The sequence below is a fragment of the Pimephales promelas genome, chromosome 3 (genome assembly GCF_988280905.1).
Source record: "Pimephales promelas chromosome 3, fPimPro1.hap1.1, whole genome shotgun sequence".
NCBI classification, from domain to species: Eukaryota; Metazoa; Chordata; class Actinopteri; order Cypriniformes; family Leuciscidae; genus Pimephales; species Pimephales promelas.
This window is the reverse complement of record NC_142771.1, coordinates 22,666,310-22,692,129: the sequence shown is the minus strand read 5'-3', so window position 1 is coordinate 22,692,129 and position 25,820 is coordinate 22,666,310. Positions and strand designations below refer to the sequence as shown.

Genomic DNA, 25,820 nt, shown 5'->3' with positions numbered 1-25,820 from the left:
ACATACATAACCTTGAGACATTTTTTATGCCTGTGTTTTTATGCCTTCCCTAAGAAAGGGAATGTGACACAGCTGATGATGCTATGGAAATGCCTTTAGCATTTGCCAGTGTCTGAAGCATTGTGTAAAATCATCCCAATCCTATTGGCCAACGGAGGTTTTGTGACTAAGTATGGCACATCACCCATTAAAGTCCATTAAAGGGCGCCTCACCAGATTCGAATTGTCTGAAGTGGCTGCGCAGGCATGGCAAAGCAAGTGTGCTAAAGCAATGCAGGGTCTCGTACCCTTTCTCAGGGAACCAGGTTACATTCGTAACGCCGAGATGTTCCCTTTTGAGGGAACTGAACACTGTAACATGGCGAAGCCATTCTGCGCCTCTTAGACAAGCTGAGAAATGTCTGACCAGCAAGGTTGTGAAGTATTGATACGCTAAAGCCTTTTGGCCACCAAAAAAAAAAAAAAAAAACAGGACTTAAGAAGCGGCGGGTTAGAACCAGCCCGCCACAAGACATCTCGTAAAGGCACACCTTAGCTAGTGCACTCCCAGTTTGGTGTGCTTGATGCCTAGAGATGAAACATGCTGTGTGCCTCGCAAGCAATAAAAAAAAAAAAAAAGACTGACCAGTAAGGTTATCATTTTGTGTTTACAAACCTTATGCCCAGCTAGGAAGGATTAACGTAGATGGACCTGAGATCCTGGCGTTGAATTTATATCCAAAATATTGAACCTGATGTGAAATGTGAGCAGAGAGAACCAACCAACTGCAACACAAACATCTGGCAAACGCTAGCACTTTAGAAGAGGCCACTCTCCTAGTGGAGTGGGCTTTGGTCCCCAGAAACGAAGCAATACTGCATGCCTCATGGGCAAAAGAAATCCAATGTGAAAAGCTCTGTTTTGGTGGCAGGAACAATTGATTTAGATTTAGACACTGAAGGCATGCAGCTTCTGAAGACAAAAAGACCCTTTTAGGTCTTGATGAAGCACTACCTGACATCTGCCGGCTAAAAGGATTGGCATGATTTCAAATGTGCTTCAGACACCGGTGCACACTGAAGTCATCCCTACACAATTTTGTTTCTAATCTTTCAATGGTATCATGCTAATGGAAACTGGCTTCTACTAAAGGACCAAGATGATCTGAAGTTGATTTGAAGACAGGCTTCAGGGTCAACAACAAAATACATGAAAGCATTTTTTAAAGTGCAGCCTATTTACTTTACTATACTATCTAGCATTTTATGATTTGCAGTTAGGGTGATGACTGCAGCCACCCATATAGAGTGCAGGTATCAGCATTGCTTCTATTGCAGATTGACAGGCACATCAGATAACGCTCAGCCTCTGTTCCTGTTGTCACAGGATGTTTATAGTGTTTTTGTTTTGTATCATTTATCTCCAAGCTCTTTTTTTTTTCTTATCGCCACTAAATGTGGTAACCGAATCTAAGAAGCATGTCAGGAGCGATTTGCTTTGTGTCACCTTGATGAAACTGTTGTTTGTATATGTGTGTGTGTGTGTGTGTGTTTGAGTGGGCTACCATATTTCAGGTGTGTGAAGTGCTGTGCTCTGTGATGATAGAGCTGGTGCCTTGATTTAGTGATTGCCAAACTCACCAAGTGAGAGAGGTATACTGGAGAAGAGAGAGCGAGAATGGCTCAAAAAACCTACTCAGGGCTACACTTGCAATTCAGTCCAAAAATACAACACATAAAAGTATTTTAACCATATCTTTCTTCTCTTTTAATTTCAAAAACAGAAAGGTACATATAATGACACATTCAAGGCCATACAGTATATTAATCACATTGTCCTCTCAGAGATGCCCAGGTCATTACTGAAGATCATTTTTTGTCATTAAGTAGGAGGATCACCTTTATTTAAGCCGTATGACTTTTGTAGCGATTAGCGCTTGCTTTATTCCAGTCAGACGGGGAGAGCAATTACTCAACCTCGAGATAAAACACCGATGCAGCCACGATGACAGAGGTTCTCTATACATCTAACCGACACTCTCCAAAGCTGAAATGATTAGATAAAAGCACATTTATGAGTCAAATATAAAGCATATGACCTCCAGAACAGCCCAGGCACCAGTGTAAAGAACACAAACCGCAGCTTCAGAAACACTACCCCTTCAGACGGCTCTTGATTTGTACAATGGTGTGACAGCTCGCGTCCCGAGATTCCCGAGGCTGGCGACACCGCGGCCTTAGGAACGTGCGGTCAGGATTTGGAGCAGCTGACATTTAAAGGACAGATAGCTGGAGGGAAGAGATGGTTTAGGTGTGGAAAAAAAAAAAAAAAACACTTCTCCCATGCATTTCCGCTTCAGAGATTTCTGACCGACCACACAAGCATGCCAAACCACTAGCAGCATGTCCACTATCAGAACCTCTCCTGTCTCTTTCCACACACTTTCTTTTCTCAAGGGCCATGCTACATGGAGTTTATTGCTTCTTTTAGAGGGGCAAGTCAATGAATTTTACTCACGAATATCAACTTAAGGAACACTACAAGAGCAGCACTGAATATCAGCACAAGTTGTTAAAGGCATACTTGACCAAAAAAATATGACATATTTTGTGTGTGTGTGTGTGTGTGTGAACTATCCCTTTAAAATCAAGTAATTTCAGGTTTCAATAATATTTTTTTATAAAATACTTCCCAAAAAAAGCGCTCTCACCAAACAACAAACTATAGTACAGACCAGAAGAGAGGTTGCGAGTAGAATAAAGTGACATTGAATTTCCCTCCCTCATCAAAACGCTTCATAATCACACATGCATGGTTTTCTCGCTCCACTCCATTTTTTTTTTTTGCATTTCTCCGTTGAGCGAAATCCAGTATCTGGCACTCAATTTTGGTCTCAGACGCTCTCAAAACAAAACAATCCCACTTTCAATCTACACCGCTCACATACTCTGGTCTGGAACGCCGCAAACACAGACAAGTGAAATCATTCAAACACTGAAATATCAGCACTCCGCACAGCCAATCAGATTCAAGAACTAACTGTTCAATGAGGGATCTAAGCTACAGTAGCACAGAAGACAGTTTGAGGCCAAACCTCACATGACCACAGAAGTCTAATGAGAAATTGTAGTCTCCTTACTAAAACAAAGGGAAATTATGTTTTACATTAATACAGATTCAGGAAGACCTCAGGGTGGGTGAAAAAAAAAAGCCTCAACCATTCTAAAATGCATGTATCATTGGTCATAGCACACATGCAATTCAATATATAAAAGGATATGTACAAATGTTCAACCCAGTGACAAGACGCATTTCAAACGCATTACGCAGTTTCGTATAAAATCTCACCCATCACTCTAGACCATTTAACATCACGCATACATACACTTTTCAAAAACGTAATATATGCATTTGTCCTTCAATGCATTGTCAGATTTTTATTTAAGCTACATACATTTGTAAACTATACAACAATGCCAATACATTAACTCTCGGTCTACCTGTTACTCTTACTACTTTTCACCACTCGTGTTCTGCTATATGGTGATGCACTGATGCAAGCTTATTAGAGCATTAAATGCAAAGTCAAATCAAATGAACATTAACATTTAACATACAGCCCTCTTTTGTTCCAGCTATCTGTCTCCCTGAGGAAACAGAGCCTTCAGTAGTGGTATTTTCCAAGGTCCTGAGTTCGAAATGACTTCATATGTTCATCTGAACCATTGGCAGTCCATCTATTCTCAACGATCGAATGGTTATGTAATGTGATCAGCCCTCACGTCGTGCAGGTATTGTTACTTAGGCTAGTAAACAAGGGTAAATACTCTACTTGAAGAAGGAAAAAAAAAGACATTGACATCATTTTGTTTACTTGGGGCACACAAAGCTACTGTTTATTGCTGTAGTGTCAGACTAACCTTTGAAGTCTTGCACACTATTAGCAAAAATTGTCTTGTGAGATCCAAGAACACCTTGGAAACCAAGTAAGCCCTTTGTTATTGTGGATTAAACTTTAATGCTTCAGTGTTTCTTATTTCAAAATGGTGGCTTCATGAACGGAATTGGCAAGATTAAAATGACAATCCCATGCTTGGGTCCTGACTAAACCACAACACAACTGATGTAATGTACAGAGACCCCGACTTCATGGATGGACAGTCACTACGAATCAAGTGTCAATGAAATTCATCAACAGGTCAAGTCTAATTGTGATATTCACATGAATATTATAAAAGTAAACTCACCAGGGGTGCCAAACACTACGGCAGACTAAACTAAGATATTTGGAGTGTCATACCTAGAGTTGCTCCATTTGCACATGAATACAGTGACGAAGTCTATAAGCTAGATGAAATAAAGAGCAAACAAGTGCATTTTTTTTTAAAGAGGAGGAATAATAAATAAGAGGTGCCCTACTTCAGTCCAGTAACCATGCTAAAGAAAATTCATGTATAAATAATTGATTCAGTTGCAAATCCAATCAACCTAGTTTTGACAAAATTAAAGCTAAAAATCACTGTGTTGTGTTTTCTTCATCTGACATGCCATCCAAGGACCAAAATAAAGCAGAGGCTCTTGAAGAACCATTTAAATCCCATGGCCTGTTCATCATCCTTTGCGTCTGGCTGTATTCAACCTCCAAAAAATCCAAGAGTTCAGGTAATCCAGTCTACATCCCCCCCCCCCCTTTTTTTTGTTTGCTTGGATCTTTTCTCCCCAGCATACAAAGAGTCCCCTCCACCTAACCAAAATTATAAAAATGGAAGCCACTTGCAGAGAATAAAGTCACATAAAGAGAAATGTTTTTGGGTTGTGGGGAGGACAAAAGTGACCACAACAATGCGAGTCACCTACTCCTTGATCCAGAGCATATCGATAAAAAAATATCTGAGTAAAAACCTCACTCCGTTCATCCAGCATTGACATCTTCAGAAATAGTTACATCGAACTTCTTTGTAAAGAGACTCCGTCATGCAGAGGGCTGTTCTTTGTCCTTGTGTCCATATTTTTTTTTTCATCTCCTAATGCAAAAGGTAGGAGATATATTTCTATATTTGCCCTTTAAATAAATATACAAACAATAATTTAAACAAATTTTAATAACTAAAATAAATAAATAAATAAAATGACAGACAGATTGACAGTCTGACTTCCTTTCATTTAGTTTGGTCCCTCCCCGAAAACGAAAGCTTTGCTTCAGGCCGACGGTGGAATAATTTCCGATATCCTTAAATATTTAGAATACAGACAAACAGAATGATAAATGAAAAGATAACCTGTAAAAAGTATGTATACTGAAAAAGTATACTTAACTGCATTAAATCTTTAAACACAGCATACCCTCTTTTAGAGAAGAAATATCCTTTACGGTATCTTTTCAGTTTCTCTATATATACTTTTGTATTTGAAGAAAACTCCTAGCATTCCAGCATTTGGCATTACAGTACGTTGTTTCCTGACCTGATCCTTCAGGCAGCTGATTGAGCTTTCTCCCTAGTCATGCACTGAGGGGCCAAACTGCTTCTCTCAAGTCTCTCCATCCAGTTTCTCTACAGTCCTGTCGGACGATTACCACGAGCAAATACAAAATGGTAACAGGTCACAAATGAAAACAGGGAGTTAGAGAGAGAAAGACTTTTGAGATGGAATGCCACATGTCAAACTGCTCCCTGAAAAAAAAACAGAGATCGAGTAGTGGGCTTTAGAAAGGACTAACTCCAGGTAGAGTTTCATCTATTTTTTCTAGAGCCTACGATTGTTATTTGGCTTGTACTTTCTGCGTCTTTTCCATGTGCTGCCTGCAACTGCCTCTCTCTTCCTCCTTCCTTCCTTTCTTTCCAGGGACTTGCGATATTACCCAGTGGCTCTTTTGAAAACATATTTTCTTGGGCTGTGAGAGTTCCCTGGTCTAAGCTGCCCGTGCTGTTGCACTTTTTCACAGATGGGGGCGCTAGAGAGCTCGGCAGAAACAGTGACGTGAGCGACAGGCTGCTCGGTGACTCCGAGAGCTGCTGGCTGTCACATGTCTGGTTAAAGCCGCACCGTACCATCCCCACATCCCCATCAGAGCCTTGCTGAGTGCTTCCTGCACGGATGTTCTTTTCACAGTTGCTCTTGCTGCGCTGGTGCCCCCTCGTTGGTTGGAGGTTCTGGGCGGCTGGAGGACTGGGTCTCAGGGTCTCTGTGGAAAAACTAGCGCGCTCGTCGAGGAGGGTGTCCAGCAGGGGCTGGGGGGTGGATAAGATGAAACTGAGCCCTTCTTCCATGGTGGTCGGTAGACTGCCCTCTGAGCTGCCCGTAGCCAGGGAGGAGTCACTGTGAGATGGATACTGAGGACAGAAGGGTCAAATATTTTAGCATAGAATTGACATAGCCCATACAGTGTTCAAATTCTGTCAAAGCTCTTGGTGGCTTGCCCTCATAAAAATAGTGCCTTAACTTGTCTTAACTATACCACACCTTGAATTTTGGATTCAACTTAATGGGCAAACACCCAAGACAAAATAACTAACAATTTGTGTTTTTATGTTTCTAGTATTCTAGTTTCAATGAAACACCAGGGGCCCCCCAGATTTTTTCTTGGGGACTTATAGGAGGTCCTGGAGCCCCCTTAGCCTCCCCCAATTTAAACACTTAGTACATACCTGTGTGGTGAGAAGCCTGGTGTTTGCTCCAGGAGAGCGTAGAGATGCCCATGAGGCTGGGGAAGTTAGACGGAGCCCTCTTGGTTTGTGTCCCAGTCGGCCTCTCGAGGGTGCAGGGAGGACTGCGGCAGCTGGGTGGAAGAATTCAGCTGGGAGACGAATAAGAGTGTTAGAGCGACTTGAACCTTCAGAAACCTCTGGGTACTCTTGATTACTGCTGCTACATGGAACTCCACCTGCAGACAAATTCAATTACTGAATTTTAATTGAAATTAAATTGAGGTAGCAAAAAGGATGCAGAAGGGTAATTTGAGTTTGAATTTATAGATGTAGAATTAAAATGAATAAATCACACAACAATGTCAAGAATACTCAGTTCTATTAAAGCACCCAATAATGATTGAAACCATTAGCTGACTCTTGACTCGAGAAAGAACTGCTATCAGTATACTGCTGGCTGTTGATTCGAGAACTACTGCATCGTATCTCTGTTATTTTTCCAATATTTTTTATGTGTTATTCTTTAAGTTTTTTAGCAAAAGACATCAGAAACATACATTTTGCACTCTTTATGAAACCCTTGGCAGACAGTTCTTAGCATGTCCGACATGCCTGAAAACAGTTCTCAGTTCAGTGTACTGTTGAACTACAACACTGAATGAGTAGGCAAAAAACATCATCCTAGAATCATTGGTTCATTTTGAGATGGAGTGACTGTCAGACACATCTGAAAGTGAGTTTTGATTGAGTAACTTGTAGATCTGTGCTGACTTGTGCTGCAGACTGTTTCAGAAGGTTCAGTCCAATTTGGTAAACTGGTTCAGACAGTGACTAAAAAGAACCTGTTCAAAAGAACAATTTTTTCGCACTAATATAGTGGGCTTTGAAAATCATACACATTGATGAAAGAATGAGGTTTGTAGCTCCTTGCATTGGTAAATGCTAAACAACCTTTAGTTGCGTTGACAAGAATTTTTAAGTTCATTAGATCAACACAAGTAGCTGCTATGTGAGTTAATAAATTGACTCTAATCCTTTAAGTTAGGTCAACTTTTTTAGGTGTTTAATTAAAACTCTCAGCATAGCAGAAAGAAACAAAAGCACAACAGTTTTCTTGCTTTTTTCTCCAGTATTACTCCTGCAGTACTGTGAAGGTGCAGCATTACCTATGCTATGACGAGCAGGTGTGTTGTGATGTGGACTTTGAGAACCGCCTCCATGCGTTTCTGACCCATCCTCTGCCCCGGAGCTGTGAACCCGAGAGGGTCGCCGTAACCTGCTGTGACCTCTCCCTCCTGGTTCTTCTGAAGTTACACATTCATCACAGCCTCTTTCCTGAGCAAAAACATTAGCATGAGCTTTCAGTATCCTGGGAGGCTTTTGGACTCTTATATGCTAACATCTTGCTTTCATGGTAAACTAAACTCTTTTAGTTTCTCTGTATCCAGGGCTTCTCTCTATAACAGTAAAAGAGATTAAAGGATTAGCTCACTTTAAAATGAAAACTAGCCCATGATTTACTCACCCTCAAGCCATTCTAGGTGTATATGGCTTTCTTGTTTCAGACGAATACAATCTGAGTTATGTTAAAACATATCCTGGCTCTTTTAAGCTTTATAATGGCAGTGGATGGCAACCAACAGATTTAAGCTCAAAAACGTGCATCCATCCGTCATAAACAAACTCCAAATGGCTCCTGTGGGTTAATAAAGGCCTTCTGAAGCAAAACGATGAGTTTGTGTAAGAAAAATATTCACATTTAACACGTTACAACGTAAAATTCTAGCTTCCGACCAAACGAGCAAAGCAGTCTACTTGCCCCTAATGCGCAACTTACACAACTCATGCCGTCAGAAGTAGTGTAGTGCGTCATGGTGTAGCCACTAACAACTATCAGCAGTACGCCGCATTACTCGCATAAGTTGCGCTTACACTTAAATGGATTCTGTATATTCATTTGACCACAATCTAGTTATTTTACTTTATAAAGTTTTAAATATATATATATATATATATATATATATATTGTTTTTTGTTTTTTTTACACAAACTCATAGTTTTGCTTCAGAAGGCCTTTATTAACACCATGTTTTATGACGGATGAATGCATGTTTTTGAGCTTTAATCAGTTGGTTGCCATTCACTGCCATTATAAAACTTGGAAGAGCCAGGATATTTTTTAATATAACTCTGAATGTATTTGTCTGAAAGAAGAAAGTCATACACACCTACTATGGCTTTGAGGGTGAGTAAATCATTGGCTAATTCATTTGAAAGTGAACCACTACTTTAAGGAGAGATTAGGCACTGCTGGATCACCTGAGCCATCTGCCCCACACATTGTCCTGTACGGTGTTTCTCTAACAAATAGATAGAGATGTTTAAAGTCTGTAGAAAAACTCTGCTGGTTTTGCAGCAGAGCTACATGCCCCATGAGGATTTAGACTAAGAGCTTATAGTTATTTGATTACTTCAATCCAATTAGTGCGAGTCTGGTCATTCTAAATGATTATATTCAATTAAAGGATCATAGTTTAGGATGCAATGGATTGCAGCAGTTGTATATCAATCAGATAGAGGTAGTTCATTTTTGGGAGCATCAAAATAAAGCCTTTTTCGGTCCCACTTTATATTAAGTGGCTTTAAGTACTATGTACTTACATCGAACAATAAGTATAATGTATTATTGTGTTCCTGTTGTATTGTAAAACACTTTTGCTGCTATTGAGGTGTGAAACAGGTAAGGTTAGGGACAAGTGTGGTGGTATGGGTCGGTTTAAGGGTAGGTTAAGGTGTGAGGGGAGGGTTAACTGTATAATTACAAAATTTCATTATAGCTGTAATTACATGGTGGTATTTTTAAAATATAAGTACAATGTAATAACATGTATGTACACAATATGTCCATTGTATCAAATTATTAATTTCAATGTAAGTACATAGTACTGAAAGCCACTTAATATAAAGTAGGACCCCTTTTTTTAACAACCAGCTTGGACCAGATATATATGATTATATGATTGATGCTCTGGGGAATATGAACAATGTAAATACCATATATATAGTATATAAACTCACTTAAAAAGGATTATTAGAAACACCATAATACTGTGTTTAACCCCCTTTCACCTTCAGAACTGCCTTAATTCTACATGGTATTGATATTGAAGTGCTGAAAGCATTCTTTAGAAATGTTGGCCCATATAGCATCTTGCAGTTGATGGAGATTTGTGAGATGCACATCCAGGGCACAAAGCTCCCATTCCACCACACCCCAAAGACGCTCTATTGAGTTGATATCTGGTGACTGTGGGGGCCATTTTAGTACAGTGAACTCATTGTCATGTTCAAGAAACCAATTTCAAATGATTGAAGCTTTGTGACATGGTGCATTATCCTGCTGGAAGTAGCCATCAGAGGATGGGTACATGGTGGCCATAAAGGGATGGACATGGTCAGAAACAATGCTCCGGTAGGCTGTGGCATTTAAACGATGCCCAATTGGCACTAATGGGCATGAAGTGTACCAAGAAAGCATCCCATTACACCACCACCACCACCAGCCTGCAAAGTGGTAACAAGGCAGGATGGATCCATGTTTTTATTCTGTTAACACCAAATCCTGACTCAACCATTTGAATGTCTCCACAGAAATCAAGACTCATCAGACCAGGCAACATTTTTCCAGTCTTCAACTGTCCAACTCTTGCCAATTGTAGCCTCTTTTTCTTATTTGTGTTTGATAACTTTATTCAATTTCTGTAGCGTATATTTCCAACCTGTTAGACAGTTAGGAAGGGCACAGGTAAATATGACATTTATTATGGGTTTATGTGAGGATTGTTTTAAGTTCATGTAAATTAATTTTTTTTGAAGCCTAATAAAGGTTGAATAGCTATAATAAAAAAAGGGGGGGGGGGGGGTAGGTTTTATTATTTTTTAAAAATAAAGTAATTTTCACGGAGACATCAGTTTGAATTTAAAAATTTTACTTTTTTAATCGATTGGCAGCAGTAATATATAAACCACAAATAATTTAATAACATTTTTTGGTTTATTTAGACAAAATAGTGCAACATTTTAATATTAACCATTATCAGTTATTGGCCATAACATGAAAATAATTAGTGGCTTTAGGATATTAGCAAGAATCTAATAACAGTGCATCCCTTCTTAAAAAGATTTTAATATTTTAAATTGTAAGTGTGGATATTGAGATAATTAAGGGGGTGAAGCATTGTGACAAAATAATCTTTTTGAGAGAAAGTTCACCTTGCCCTCCTTGGCAGTCATCTGGTACACGCTCTGCTCATCCAGGCTGAGGTCATCAGGCAGTGCTGGTGAGGATGACTTATCTGAAAGCTGCTCTGACCTCAGAGACGCCTGCTCCAGTTCAGCCATGTGGATCTGCTGTGGACCAGAATTTATTGCAATGAGAATTGAGAAGGGATTTCATCCTTCAAATCCTTTCATAGTATTTGAACTTCTGTACCAGGCAAATAGACAGAGTTTTCACATTGTGGTGAATTTTGAGTAATAAAACTCCCAAAAGAGACCTTGAATTGATGTGGTTCATGTCTGAAAATGTAAGGATTTTTCAAAGAAGAAATTTGGGTAATTCAAGAAAAGAGATGTTTAGAGTCAAACCTCTAAGTGAGTGAGAGAGAAGAGCTTGCAAATCACAGATGTATGGAGAGCAGAAAAGGTGATGGAAACAGACTGATGGACTGACATTGTTGGCAGCCTGACAGAATGGCGGAATGACAGCTGTGGAGGTTACCCATTGAAATAGTTCTTTTCTGAACCACCCATATCCTGTCTGTCACTGTGATGGGACACAAGTATTGGGAGACTTTGTGTGTGTGCATTAAATATGTACTGTAGTACACGTAAATACATCCATCCACCCATCGAATGTGTAAACCTTAAAGACTTTTATAAATTAATTTCAAATGTTTGGTGAAACCAACATTCAAACTTTGCTTTCTCTTGCTAACTCTTTCCCTGACATTGACAGACTTTTCCATAATTTAGGACACAACGCTTCCCCATTATTGACAAAAAATTCTGGCAATAGCCATGTTTCCATAGCACTTCCATTGTGGTCTAAAGTACCATGAAAACTTGGCAAAGTTCAGTGACGTAGGACATCGTCAGTCCATCGGACGAATTTCTTTAAACCCTATTGTTGATTCGAATAGTAAACCACTAACTGCATGCACGGGAACAGACTTTTAAAAATGGTTTAAATAAATTGCTGAGTGGATGAAAACAATCAAAATGATGCATAAACTCAACCAATCAGCATGTTCAGTGCCTCTGTCCCACCTCTGAAAGTACTAAAAGTAACTGAAAACTGAAAAGTCACTACCTCGCAAGCAGGGACTTTCCGAGGGGGACATTTTTACCCGGAACATAATTTAGACCCTGATCCATGCCGTTTAAAACACACAGAGAACCACCCCAAAGTCCCTAGTTCCAGGGGAAAGGTCCTTCCCTGGAAACATGGCTCATGTTTTCAATGTTATATGGTAAGGGGGCGCGACTGTGCATCTTCTGAAAGATGACAGAATCGCCGGATCAAAACACAGCCGAAGAAGAAGTAGAAACAAGTGACAGAAGCATTGCTTCTGCAAATGTAAAATAACACAATGAAATTTGAAAAATAACACATGAAATTAATTTTGTGAAAATGTTAAAAAATACTGACATGTGCATTTGCATTTGCAACAAACACTGACAAATCTCCAGTGTGAAGCCGTACCTCTTGCGGATGAGTCCTGCAGTCTTTGCAAAGAGGTGGAGAGGAGTAATGATGGAAGACAGAACCAGAGAGGTTGTCAATCATCAGCATCTCTCCTTCAAATGAATCTTTGATAAGCAGAGATACACTGTCCAGCCACAAGTTCTCCTGCGAAACAAAAAAAGTTAGTTATTAACAATAACTTACACACAGAGAAAATTTAGGGACATGGACTGGGGGTTTGGAGATCCGAGAACGCTTTTCCAAAATCTATGGTTCATTTTTCGCCGGAGTTCTCCTTTAACAGTTATAGGGCCACCAAGTGGCTAGTGGCTAGTCGCCACGTCTTTTTTCACGCGACCACAGAATGAGCTCTCACAAAGGTATGCTAAGTTTGACATCGCCCCGTTCACAAGTTAAAGCCAATTTTGTAAAAGTGGCTCCTCCCACTTCAAATGTTTTGGTCGACATTTCCACTTTTTTTGATAACTATTGACAATCAGACTCCAGAGAATCTTGTCGCACTGGTTTGGTTCCGGTCGGGGCAAAAACCTCGTAAGTTTTGGGAAAACCCAAATTACCTTATTACATTTTTCCCAGGGTGACCGCATTTGGTCTGCCTTGAGCCAAGGATTACAACAATATTAGAAACTTGAGCATATGCCTTACGGTTTAGGAGTTATGAGACATTTCATCATTTCCTCAGGCCTTTCGGGGTGTGCCTTTGGTTATATTGTAGGCGGTGTGAGTTCTACCAGCCCACAAAGTTTCAAGTCTCGACGACTTACGGTATGGTCTGTCCAATCAGTTTTAGATGGAGAATGCTGGATCATGGAAAAAAAAAACAATATAGGGTTTCAGCGCTACACGCTTGAACCACTACAAATATTAAGTAGTAAATAATAATTAATATATAAATACTCTAATATTGGAGGATAGCCATCATGGTACCAGTTTATATGCATCCATAATAGCACACATTGAGATTTTCCTTGTACTATAAAGTAGAACATACAATCCACCTGCATGACACACACACACAATAATAAGAGGGTTGGGTCAGAGAAGAAGTCTCCTTCACTGTCACAGGGATGGTCATAATGATGGCTTTTGATAGGAGCCTTAAAGCTGCAGAGCTTCAAAGAGCAACTGCGCAGAGGGCAAAAACTGCACACCCACACCACACAGACACTCGATACACGTACACACTTGTAGCCGCTAAGCAAAAACCTTTGTGGGAAGAAAATATAATTCAAAGTGATAAAAGTTTGAAAACATGTCAGGGGCACCTTAAAAGTTTTTGAAATTTGCCTAAACTTAAGAGCTGTAAACACAAACAAAGACATTTCACCTGCATCAATCAACGTCTGTTTTAGCTTCCAAATGCCACATCACTCAATAATAATATCAAGATAAAGCAAATGTTGTGCAAGTACTATTCCATCACAAAATACATTGTGGGGAGAAGGAATAGAGATCTGACAATTCAATATTTAATTTACCCAACATAGCAACTTAGAAAGCTGTCAACTGAAGGATCTATCTAACACAATCATAATGTAGCATTACCTAATGACAATCATTTATTTCCCCAGGTAATTGCACTCTTTGCGTCACTGCCAGCTAGTTGGAGCCAAATGCTTTTGATTTCCTACGCAAATACACAATCAATTTGAAATGACTGAATGAAAATTGATCAGGCTGGCCTGCCTGCTAATTCTGAGAGCTCTTGCTTATAAGCAACAGGCAACCTCTACAACAAACAGGTCTAACAATAGCCCTTACAGTACAAAAAGGGCTGTTAAAAACATCAACAAAAGCCGCAACGTTCACCTCAGCAGCTCTAATGAGAGTTTGACTGCAAGACTTCACACTTGGCCTGACACCAACTCACAGGCTGCTATTATTTTTGAAGATTAGCACCTAGCAGTGCATGGTGTTAGAGGATCACATACCCCTCTGTAGTCCAGAGGTGTAACCAATTTATGGTTATAGCCATGACTCACAAAGATAATGACCAGCTCGGGTTTGTTTGCAACCAATGCACCGCTCGACACGGTCACCGCCTGTAGTGTGAGAACACTCTTTTTCAATATGGTTCAGAGCACAAGTGCCACATTTATGGGTGTTATAGGCTCACCTATGCCACCGTGGGTCATAATCCGTATCAGCCAGATGGAACGGGGAAATGTATAATTGACAACGTTTTAAAGGGGTGGTTTGCTGCTTTATTTTTTCTTTGCACGATTGTGTTCATGGGGTGCAATATAACATCTCTTCTGTGTTTTTTTTTTAAGCCTTAATTTTCATAAAATTCACCTTTATTGTAAGCCACTTTCTCCTCTGTCATTTGAACGGCCTGTTGACATCCTAATTCTATGACCACTCCCTCAGAAACAGGCAATAGGCTCAAATTGGCTCGTTGGGCCTGTTTGTTGTAATTGGCTAAACTGTAGTGCACGTTGTCCGGAAACTTCACGCCTATTACCTTTACGGGCGAAAGTTGCATGTGCTCCGGTCAAATGTAAATAATGGTGTCAATACTGCCGTATCAGTTTGAGCCAGAATCAGACTCAGAAAGCATCAATGAAGTTATGCCTTGTGTGTCCATTAGGGGTCTCTCTTTGGGTAATTGATTACTGAATATTGGTAGGAACCTTTCTTCAGGTGACAGGTGTTGCTGGAGGGAAGGTGCACACAATATTTTGACTGTTACGTTACACTACGCTATGCAGTGCTCTGACACTCTTGGCAAAAGATCTACCACTAGACCATTGAAATACTCAAATAAATATTAGCAGATCGATGCATTTATTTATGGGTTGAGCAGAAGAACACTGCCGAATGTGTCTCTGTACCCAGCAATTTTCAAACTGACGCTCGTGCTTAAGTGGGTTAAGGGCCGGGGGACTGTTTCAACGTCTACGTCTAGATCCTACCTTACTAAAGCTCAATTTTCACCACCTATCAATCCTCCTGTCCATCAGGGATAAAGCAACTCAGACCACACATAAACAAAAATAATTTTGGGGTGAATTATTACATCAACAATACATATCGTCATATTTTTACATTGCGATATCCCTATATAACGTATCATTCCACCCCTACCAAATACACATAATTGACAGCACCATGTGATTTCTATTTTCTTGGTCAATATTAATCTTTTAAGTTTTTGTGTTTGTATTCTTTGTTAATTTTTGTACAGCATTTTTTGGGCAGTAGAAATGTGCTTTATTAGAAAATAAACTGAACTAAACAGTGTGACCAGAAAAGTTCAAGTGCTTTGAGAACAAGAAGAGCTGTTCGGCAGAAATGCTGCAGTCAGTGTGTCGGTGCGCAAGGCACAATTCAAAAAGGTGTCTAGAGTGGGAGGTGACTTCCCACCGCATTTAAAATATGTTCTGTTACAAATACACACTGAACTGAGCTTGAACTCAGGATGTAAACCTCTATTTCACAATCTGCTGCTCAGTTTTCGCAAGTTTTACCAGTGCAAAAAAATAACAGTATGTCTGAATTTTGCCAAACCAGTTGGAAGCACCTTATCTTCAGAAAAATACTGTAAGAACAGTGAAAAATGAGGAACAGTGTGAAATAAATGACAACAAATCTCTCTCTCTCTCTCTCTCTCTCTCTCTCTCTCTCTCTCTCTCTCTCTCTCTCTCTCTCTCTCTCTCTTTGTTTGCTCTTTGTATTTAAGCCCTCAGGCTACGTTCAGATTAATCCGGATACATTTGAAAACGCCGTTTTCGTTTAAAAACGCTCAGCGTCCACACTAGCGTTTTCAGGCGTTTTCCGACGTATTCAGTGTGGATGAGAAACTTCTAAATTCACCTTACTGCGCATGCGTGAAACCTCACAAAAGCTCGTCGAGATGATACAGATGTAAAAAAAAATAAATAAAGTTATCGCGCAATTTTTCAAACAGGATAATATTGTTTAGCAAAATATCTCACGATCACTGATGCGTCCAGGTCACACTCAGTCACCATATGTTTGGTCTAAAATGCAACTGCTCTCTTGTATTGCCGCAGGACAGCAAATGTGAGTACATTTTCTGCCATCTGTGCAGGACTGTGATATGAAGATTGTACAAAGTAACATATTTTAGCATCAGTGTAAAAGTGAATAGCACATAACAGGCACAATACTGGTAGTGGTAAACATGAATATCCAAGGCTTTCTGAAGCACTTGAGCTTTCATCAAACTGTGCAAAAAATATTCATTACTCAAATCTTTTAACACAATGCATATCAGTGACATCTGGTGTCACCCTTGTTTTCTCCAACATATATAACAAATCACAGCAGAGCAGAAAAAGCATTTGACCAAACAAAGATTTGTAAGTCCGTGACAGACGAGTGTGGGATCCATACAGTTCTATCTAATTTCATCTAAATTAATTTGTGCCAATGAGACCACAACCACAGTTTCATTTGTAGCTTGGCCAACAGATTCATATATTGATCAATAATATAAAATATACAAGTATGTAATCATAATTATAGTAATTGAAAAAAAATATTTTGGGTTTTCTGTTTAAAAAAAAAAGAAGAAATTATGTTCTACGGAAGTGAAGTGTTAAAGAGCCCCTATCATGGATTTTTGAAAATGACTGTTCATGTGGTGTGGAATATAGCTCTAAGGGAATGAAAACATCCTGCAAAGATTTATATCTGAAAGTGCACCACATATAAAGTTATTGTCTATCAAAATTGAGAGTCGACTCTGAGTCTATGAAATGAATTGTTTTTGAAACAAATCATTAGATGTTTCGTAATGATGTAGATACAAAACATAAGCATATTGGCCACGCCCAGTTACTGCGCGCGCAGACGGAAGTGTTGAAGTCTAGAACACAAATACTTCAGCTGAATAGCATCATGTCAAGAAGACGCTGTGTTCTACAATGCAAAGATAGTTCAGCCACTTTGTATTCATTTACCAGGGACGAGCATGTGAAAAATTGGTTGTTAGAGTTCATATTTGCAACGATACCACAACAGTATAAACCGATTGTGTTCTCATCATTTTAATGACGAATCATTCAAAAACATAAATTCATTCAAATGTGGATTCGCAAGCCGGTTGTTCCCAAAGGAGGTCTCAGTACCCAGTCATATATGGATCAGCTTCCTCCTCCGAATCACAACCTGTAAGTATTATTAATAATTGTTGCTTTTATGGGTTTTGTAGCCTCGGGGCGTGAGGAGGGAAGGCGCAATAAGTATGTGTGTGTGTGTGTGTAAGTTATGCTCAGCGCAGCCTCTAGGTCTCCAATGTCAAGTTTTTTAAATATGTGAAATGTTTGTCGCTGTTATTGGAGTTGTCATAAATAATAGAGTGTCTTGTAGTACTGCAGTGCTTTATCAATATGTTTATGTGTTGGGCTAACAAACTATATCTGACTGGGTCATCTGACCAATCACCGCCGATTAGCGTCACGCAAAGGAGTGGTTTGGAAAAATGAGTCATTGTACGAATCATTTGGGAGTCGGTGAGTAAATCAGGTATAAATAAATGCATATTATAAGACAACAAAAGTGTTTTTTGTCATTGCATTCATGTAAAACTGTTGTTGTGGACTCCCGGAACAATATTAGGAACATTTTAAATGCCGTAATAGGTGCACTTTAAATCATTTAAATAATGCCCCCTCCATAATCACTTCCCCATTTCCATTTCCATCAAGTTTCCTTCAAATGTCATCAATTGTCATCAATCATGTAGTTGTATTTGACGTGGTCATGTCGATACAAGCTTCAGTACAGTGTGTGATACAATAGTGCTTTGAAAACTGTGTCAGAGCATTGGAGCCCCGGCATCAACCATCCCATCACTAGCTTCATATCTGCCACATACCGTGACAGAAACAAGTACACTAAAATATGTATGGTTTTAGTCTAAGTAGGTGGGCAGTACTGTCTACTAAAAACAGATTCAATTTTTTTTGTGAAAACTTCTGCTGTAAAAAAAAAAAAAACTTAAGCAAAAATGAAGCTCATGAATGCCACATTTGCATTCTTTGTGTTTCTAACCTTCTTCCGTTCTGCTCTTTCTCTCTGACGAGATGAAATGCTTTGAGTCTGTTGACATGGCTTCTGCTTAAAGTCAAACTAGCTTTTTCCAATTCCTGTTTTGCTGACTGTCATTTATACCTCTTTCCTGTCTATGTTTCTCTCTTTGTCTCCTCCTCTCCATCTCTCAGCCCTGTGCCTGCAGGTAGTGATAAGGACTGGATTCACTGCATGGTAAGCTGTAGTCTGTGTTGTTATGTGTGCCTTTGTGTTTGCCACTATCTACTCGAGACCCTGCACAGGTATGTGACATCACTTTCTTCAGGCAGTGATCTGTCTCTTTGGATCCTGGAACCAGCACTGGGGCGATAGTTTCAACACATGTGCCCACACTACAACAGCTGAAGACTTGAGACGTTTCTTTCTTGGCTCCATACACTGGTTGATCTAATTAGAAAACATGGAAGCATTTTGCTTGGAGAGCTATCTGGACTGATAAGCAACTTTCCATAAATATAGTACTCCCATATGTCCAAAACGTTTTTTTAAAGCATCAAAGAAAAATACCTTTTTTGTTTGTTTCTGCTGTGAGAACTCATAGTTGTTCAACCTCACAAGTAGCTAGTTTTAAACACAATGTTACTAAAATGTTGCATTCCTTAAAAATTGTCGAGAAATTACGGAAGCCCTAAACCACAATGTAAAAAAAGGAATTGTAATATTACGAGATTAAAGTCAAAACATTTCAAGAATAAAGTCGTATATATATAAATGAAAGGCGTTAGTGAAATCGAACTGCCTCGGACATGGATCTAAACGTAATAGTAGCTTTTTACTTTTATCTCAGCCCATTCTCACCCCCAAGGCGTCACTTAACTGACGCCTTGGGAAGCATTTGTACATGCTTCAATATCTGACGCTTTAGGCGCCCTTTAGCGTCAGTAAGATGACGCCCTAGGATCGCGTGTACCCTACCCCCACCCCACACCTAAACCTAACCGCGTCCTCTAACTGACGCTTTCCTTTAGCGTCAGTTAGATGACACCGTAGGATCGCGTCATGTAAGTGACGCTAAAGGGCGCCTAAAACGTCAAATATTGAAGCATGGTCAAAGGTGACGCCTTGGGGTGAGAATGCGTTGTTTATCTGGGCTTTCAACAAAAGGAAATTCTAGGTGCTTATCTACCAACATGGCTTACAAAATATACTGCACTTGAATAGACTTTAAAGGTGAAAATGCTTAAGCCTAGTTCACACTACGTGATTTTAAGCCCGATTTAAGCCCGATTTGCAAATCGTTGAGTCGCCGACAAGTCAGGGTGTTATCGCGTGCAAATCGCGGGCGATTAGCGGACGATTAACGCTCGCCAATCCGATAGTGTGAAAGAGCCAACAACGCATCAAAGACAGCTCGCAGACACCTCGCAGACAGGTCACCGAGCTCAGAAAAATATCTAGCATGCTAGATATCTCGAGCAGTCGCGCGACTCAATCTCAGTGATGTCATGAGTACAGCCAATCATAGCAACGCATGGGTTGAGGACACCAGGTAAATCTTACTTTTTCTTTTTTGCATTTTTTTTTCTCAGAGCAGATCGTCGAGCAAACAGTGTGCAGCACTAGTTTCTGTCTGACGTCCATATTCGCGTGTTGTGTTCTTCTCTGCAGTTTCGCGTCATTTCTGGTTCGTTTTATTGCGTGGTTTTTCGTGACAAAACATGGTTTCTAGACCAGATAGAATCGTGTTGTTGTCAACTCGTTATTTGTTTGATTATTTTCAGGATTTAGACCGTACTATAGTACTGAAACAGCTCTCATTGAGTCACAAATGATATGCTCTTATCATCCGATCGTGGTTGTATCTCTGTGTAGTGCGTTGTTAACTCGTGTAGTGAGTTACGTCCTGTTGTGGATCAATCACGTTGTGTTGTGTGGTGTGAACAGCTAAACAACTTGAACACTCATGATTTCACTGAGAGCAAGTAATTTAGTGTGAACTGCACAGTTCAGCCCGACATTTTAAAATCATGTAGTGTGAACTAGGCATTATCAGACTGGATGGAGTTAAGATACGCTGTGTGATTGACAGCTTTGACAGCAAATGGGTATACATGGAAATCAGATGACATGATTTCACAACTTTTCATTGGTCATTTAGACAATGTGAAGCATGCTGTATACGGAAATGAACCTGGACATTCTATCCGTCAAAAAATCTCAAAATCGGCAAAATGGACATACGCGGTTTTCATCGGACAGCGACGTTATAATGTACTGATGCTTTTCTGACGTCATTTGTCGAGTATGTGCTTTGTCGTGGTAGCATACAATGGCAGAGAGAGGCGAGACGCGAGTGCGAGTAATTAAAAATGTTCTTTTAATTTAAAAAAATTACTTTAAAACCCTACATCTAATGTATACCCCTACCAAGGTGAGGTTACAATGAATGTTGGTTCTATCATAAAATGTACAGTATCAAAAATAAAAATTAATAGAATTAAAAGACTACACAAAACAGTAAATACTTCACACAATTTTCTGGGCTGCATGTTCATTTATAGATCAGTTTATCCATGATTAATGTAGCAAAGTTTGTTTTAAAGTCCGTTTCTGTCTTCTCTGTCTGGACCACATGATCACAATTTTCACAACTTATCGGATCGTAGTTATGGTAACCAAAGACCCTTCTTGCCCCTGTTGGGGGAGTGAGCTATGTCATCTGTCATAACTCTGCCTTCATTGTTTTTAGCCCACCCACCAACTCTATGCACAATATGTTTGGCCGGACCAGAGTTTGGTTTTTCCAATTCGAAAGTCAACGGAGAGTTGCTAGGCCACACTGGCCGCAAAATAATTTTGCTGCCGCTAGGAGGGTGAGTCTAGATTTCTAGGCTACCTGAATGCATGAGAATGTAAAAACATTTACAATTTAGGTGCATAAACAAGCCCAGCTTCACCATTGAATCCATGTGCTTAACATTGCAATGAATTCTACCCTTCAATTAGCATTCCATTCCTTTCTCTCTCTGTCCTCCTCCTCTCTTTTCCTTTTCTCTCGGCAGTTACATAATCTGCTGCAGAAGCTAAAAATGGACAGGTAAAGACAATTATAGCTCCACAATAGCTGCCTGACAGTGAGTCATCATGGCGTGTGTGTGTGTCTGTGCAAGTGCACCACAACATTTGTCAGTATTCTGTTTTTAGCAGTCCAGTCATGCATGCACATGGGAGGAACTTTTCTTTCATGGTTCGGACTGATGGATTTGATTTAGCAGTTGAAGTGTAAATTGCAGGTTAATCTTTTCAAAAAGATAATGCAATGTGCTTACTAAACATAAAGATAAGAACCGCCCACAATTGTTTTTTTTAATGTTTTTTATACCAAAATGCTGCATATAATATGAAAAGTTTATACATTTTACAGTGGTTTTAAGCACGCCCCCTTTCCTTCCACTAGGCTGGGCGTGACGTCATTAAAGGGACTCCAGGCTTTTACTGTCTATGCCTGGTCTATGCTCCACGCCTAGAGTTACCGTTAAATGGCAAGTAGGCTTCCAGTTATATTGGAGACCTAACTAGCAAAAATGGTTAAAGGATCTTTCCGAATTTTAGAGAAGACCCGCCCTCTCCAATTTTTTTTTAAAAATGCACATGCGCAACATCTCCAAATAGCATGACAAAATTTACCTATCTAGTCGAATCTTCGCAACTGCGGCATCAGTGGGAAGCCCGACCTGTGCTTTTAGCGCACGCCAGCGTGTGAAATATTCACCCAAAATCACCCTGGTCTTGTTTCTAAATTCTGTGGCCTTTCTCTTCTTTTCATACACTTTGTATACATTTTTTCTCTTTCGAACCTCAGCCATTTTCAAAGGAGTGGCTGAAACCGTAACTCATCACACATAATGCACCTGAAAGCGAAAACTACATAGGGACGAGCATGTACGACGGCCTTACGTAAACATATCACCAGAATGGTTGACGATTAGGTGGACCAATAGTATAGACTACCCACCCGGAAAAAGAAAATCCTCCGCTATACCTTTAGCTATTGTGTTTGTGCGGGATGACATCAAAAATGGGGGAGAGGCTCAAATGACAAATGACTGATTCGTGCCTGTCAGTGTTAGCATACCTGCGTTAGATCTTGGTTATGCAAGCCCGACCCTAACCGAGCACGAGCCAAGCCCAGCCCGACACATTAAGTGTAATTATGAGCCCGAACCCCGATTTAAACCCGACCATTTTTTAATACATGGGTCATTATTATAACTGATGTTCTCAACTACTTTCTATGTTACTTTCTCCCTCCCGCAACATTTATGTTTGGTCTCGCTCCCGTCCGCAAAAAGAGTATTTTTTCTGTACCTCCAAATACTTTCAGGTTAGCCTACTTGCCGCAACCACAGATATAACATACATAACAATATACACATTTATAACAAGCAGGCTAATTTAGTCATGCATGGTTTGGCATGACTGTGCGCAAAGTGCGCTACCATAATAGTTCCTATGTTTAATTCATAGATATTTCTAGTTTGAAGGGAGTACCACGAATCGTTTTATTCTCCCCCAACTCGAACACACAGAGTGAGTGCATTAATGCACTCCCTCTTATGACGTCATCACCCAGTTACTGTAAAAACATGCAATTTTGAAGAAACCCCAATAAATGTTATTTTAACGCATATTAAGATTTTTTTTAATATATACCAGTGTTTCCTCTAGGATTTTTTCAAGCTGTGGGGGCAGGCCCATGGGGCGTGGCCCACGGGTGATATTCCCTTAGGCCACGCCCCCTTGTCTCCCCAAAGTATTATAAGCGATCATGCGCATCCCGTGTGCAGAACGATGCACTTGAAGCAACACCAAGTCACAGCACGCAACGCTTCACATTGAAAAGAACATAGCGAAGGGATGATATCTATAATCTATGCTTAGTAGGGCTGCACGATTTGGGAAAAATGTCATATTGCCATTATTGAGCCAATATTGCAATTGCGATTTGCGACTCCGATATAATAAAATGGTTTCATGAGTCCAACTTGCTTGGTTCTAAAGTAAAATGCTCACACAGATTAAAGTTTATTTCTCAACTCAAACTAAAAACAACAACAACAATAAATGATTGATAACACCTATAATGATCAATAAACCATCAACCAAACCAACATTACAGTGATTCCATCATTACAATTGAAAGCTATCAACTTTTAAAAAAATTATTAGGCTTAAAAAAAAAAATATAACAGCTTTTAAATTAAGTGAACTTCAAACAATCGCCACATAAACCCATAATAAAAAACATATTTACCTGTGCCCTTCCTGTCTTAACAGGTACAGAAATTGAATAAAGTTATCAAACAGTCTGCGCTGCATGAATCATAAATTATATATAGAATAATCCTTATTAAAGCTACAAAAGTTCTTTAGTCAAGATCAGTGAGTAATTTTCTAATTTCCCTAATGTTCTTTTAACTTTACTGACAGAACGCTTTATTCGCTGCTGGCCCTTTAAGAGAACCCGTTGCCGAGACGCGCATCTCACACGCGCCTCATAGCACAACTCTTTTGCTCCACAGACTTTTCTTATATTATGAAGATACTAGACAAAACGACATTTTGGCATAATTGTGTGTGCTATTGTTCGTTCAAGCTCGAACGAGAACTGTTTATTCTGGCACGCGGTCAGTGCATGCGCATTATGCGAGTCTCATCTATTCTAATCTAGGGCACTCACAGGCAGCTTTTCACTTCTTGTCGTGCAAAATGCGAAAAGGCATTTGCACAAGAGGGGGATCTTGTAACACTAGTCAAAGGATGACAAAAAAGAAGAGATTTTTTTCATATAAAATCGCGGCATTTTGCGTTATATAATTGCATAGGTTTGAGATCGCTATTACGACTGTGATATGATTAATCGTGCAGCACTAATGCTTAGTGTATTCTAAAGGGCAATAAACTCCACTCCAGCAAGATAGTCATTTTATGCAAATCACAGACCTTTATGCTTTATCTACAAAATAAAGTATAATATCGGGAACATTGATCTTGAAGAGAGTGTCGTCGTGTTACTGTCGCAACCGAACGCGACGCGCGCGAATGCTGAATGCATGGAGAATGACTGAGGCGAGATTACTTTCCGTTAACTTTAACTTAGAGACTAAAATATTAATTTTGCCACAAATTATGCTATTGAATGACTTTAGAAGTCTTGGAAGATAGTGTGAAAACTTGATTGTGCTTTACAAAGTTTTTTGTGCCTTTAGTGGGGCTTAACAAAATAACACAATATGCAGAATGTCAGACGTCACTGAAAAGCTGCAGCCGTGGCGGGAGGATTTTAAGTGTGGCGGCCCGCCACGGGAGAATGAATGTAGCGGAAACACTGTATACATATTGAGCACTTTAATTTACACATTAATTTGTTGTGGTGGTCAACCTGCAACCTTCATTTGATCCTTAACTTAACTACAAAAGGTGTAGTTTACATATCTAAGAGACATATGCAGACTAACACAACGTGTTGCCATAGCGACAGGACCCAAGCTAGGGTGAGTACTGAGGATCTATAATGAAAATGTTTCATTCTGTGGCTTCTCCTTCCCCATCATTATGCTTCTTTTGCCCTTTTTAGCAGACCCAAATCATACTACATAAGCAAAGGGCGCTAACATTTTTCCATACATAAAGGCAAATGATTGTTACAAAACACTACAGACAGTACACAAACTTGTACAGAACATCTAGAAATCATCTATCTATCCATTCATTAAATCAGACATTCTGAATTCTGAATTTTAAAATACATTATGGGGAAAAAGTCTTTTGACACACAGACATCAAGAATAAGCATATGAATCTCAACAATGGTGACATGCTTCATGCAAAAATGCATGCTGGGAGCCACCATCTATCTATAAATTACAGGAACGTCTGTCTGTCTGTGTGTCCGTGCGCCTGTCCGTTAATCGAATATCTCTAGAACCGTTAGTCCGATGGTTTTCAACCGATGGTTGACGGGTGACTTGCGACAAGTTTGACATTGTTTGGATTAGAAATGCAAAAGATATAGTTAAATATATCGGTAAAAGAAGCACACATTAAAGTTGTGGTTTAAGACTTTGCAATATAATTAACTATTTGTTATATAAAATACAATTTATATAAAATATATAACCATCAATGTTTTGAATTTCCATTTTGGGATTTAACTTGCAGCATAATTATGACCATATTGTAATGTATGTCATAATAACAGTGATTTAAAATAACACACTACATACATTCATGCAAGAATTCATCCAACCAATATTAACCAAATCCATACTTCCATTAACAATCAGTCAATCTATCTCTTTATCAATCCAATCTTCAATCACACCTCCAATCTCCATCATTGTGACCATCCATTCAGTCAAACCTT

General features: G+C 39.5%; 1 protein-coding gene across 4 annotated transcripts in view; it reads right to left on the bottom strand.

The window, feature by feature from the left end:
• Positions 1-1,723: 1,723 nt before the first annotated feature.
• The window catches only part of cacna1ia (calcium voltage-gated channel subunit alpha1 Ia), a 196,550-nt gene continuing 172,453 nt past the window's right edge, over positions 1,724-25,820 (bottom strand). For 2 of the 4 annotated variants that reach the window (XM_089128503.1, XM_089128502.1), the window contains exons 33-37: positions 12,392-12,538; positions 10,900-11,037; positions 7,794-7,962; positions 6,628-6,863; positions 1,724-6,312 (exon numbers count right to left, since the gene is read on the bottom strand). In XM_089128503.1, the coding sequence (XP_088984629.1) occupies positions 5,713-6,312; positions 6,628-6,863; positions 7,794-7,962; positions 10,900-11,037; positions 12,392-12,538 (1,290 nt within the window). In that variant the 3' untranslated portion in view covers positions 1,724-5,712. The remainder of the gene's footprint in view (positions 6,313-6,627; positions 6,864-7,793; positions 7,963-10,899; positions 11,038-12,391; positions 12,539-25,820) is intronic. The other 2 variants (XM_089128505.1, XM_089128504.1) reach the window with 2 other exon arrangements.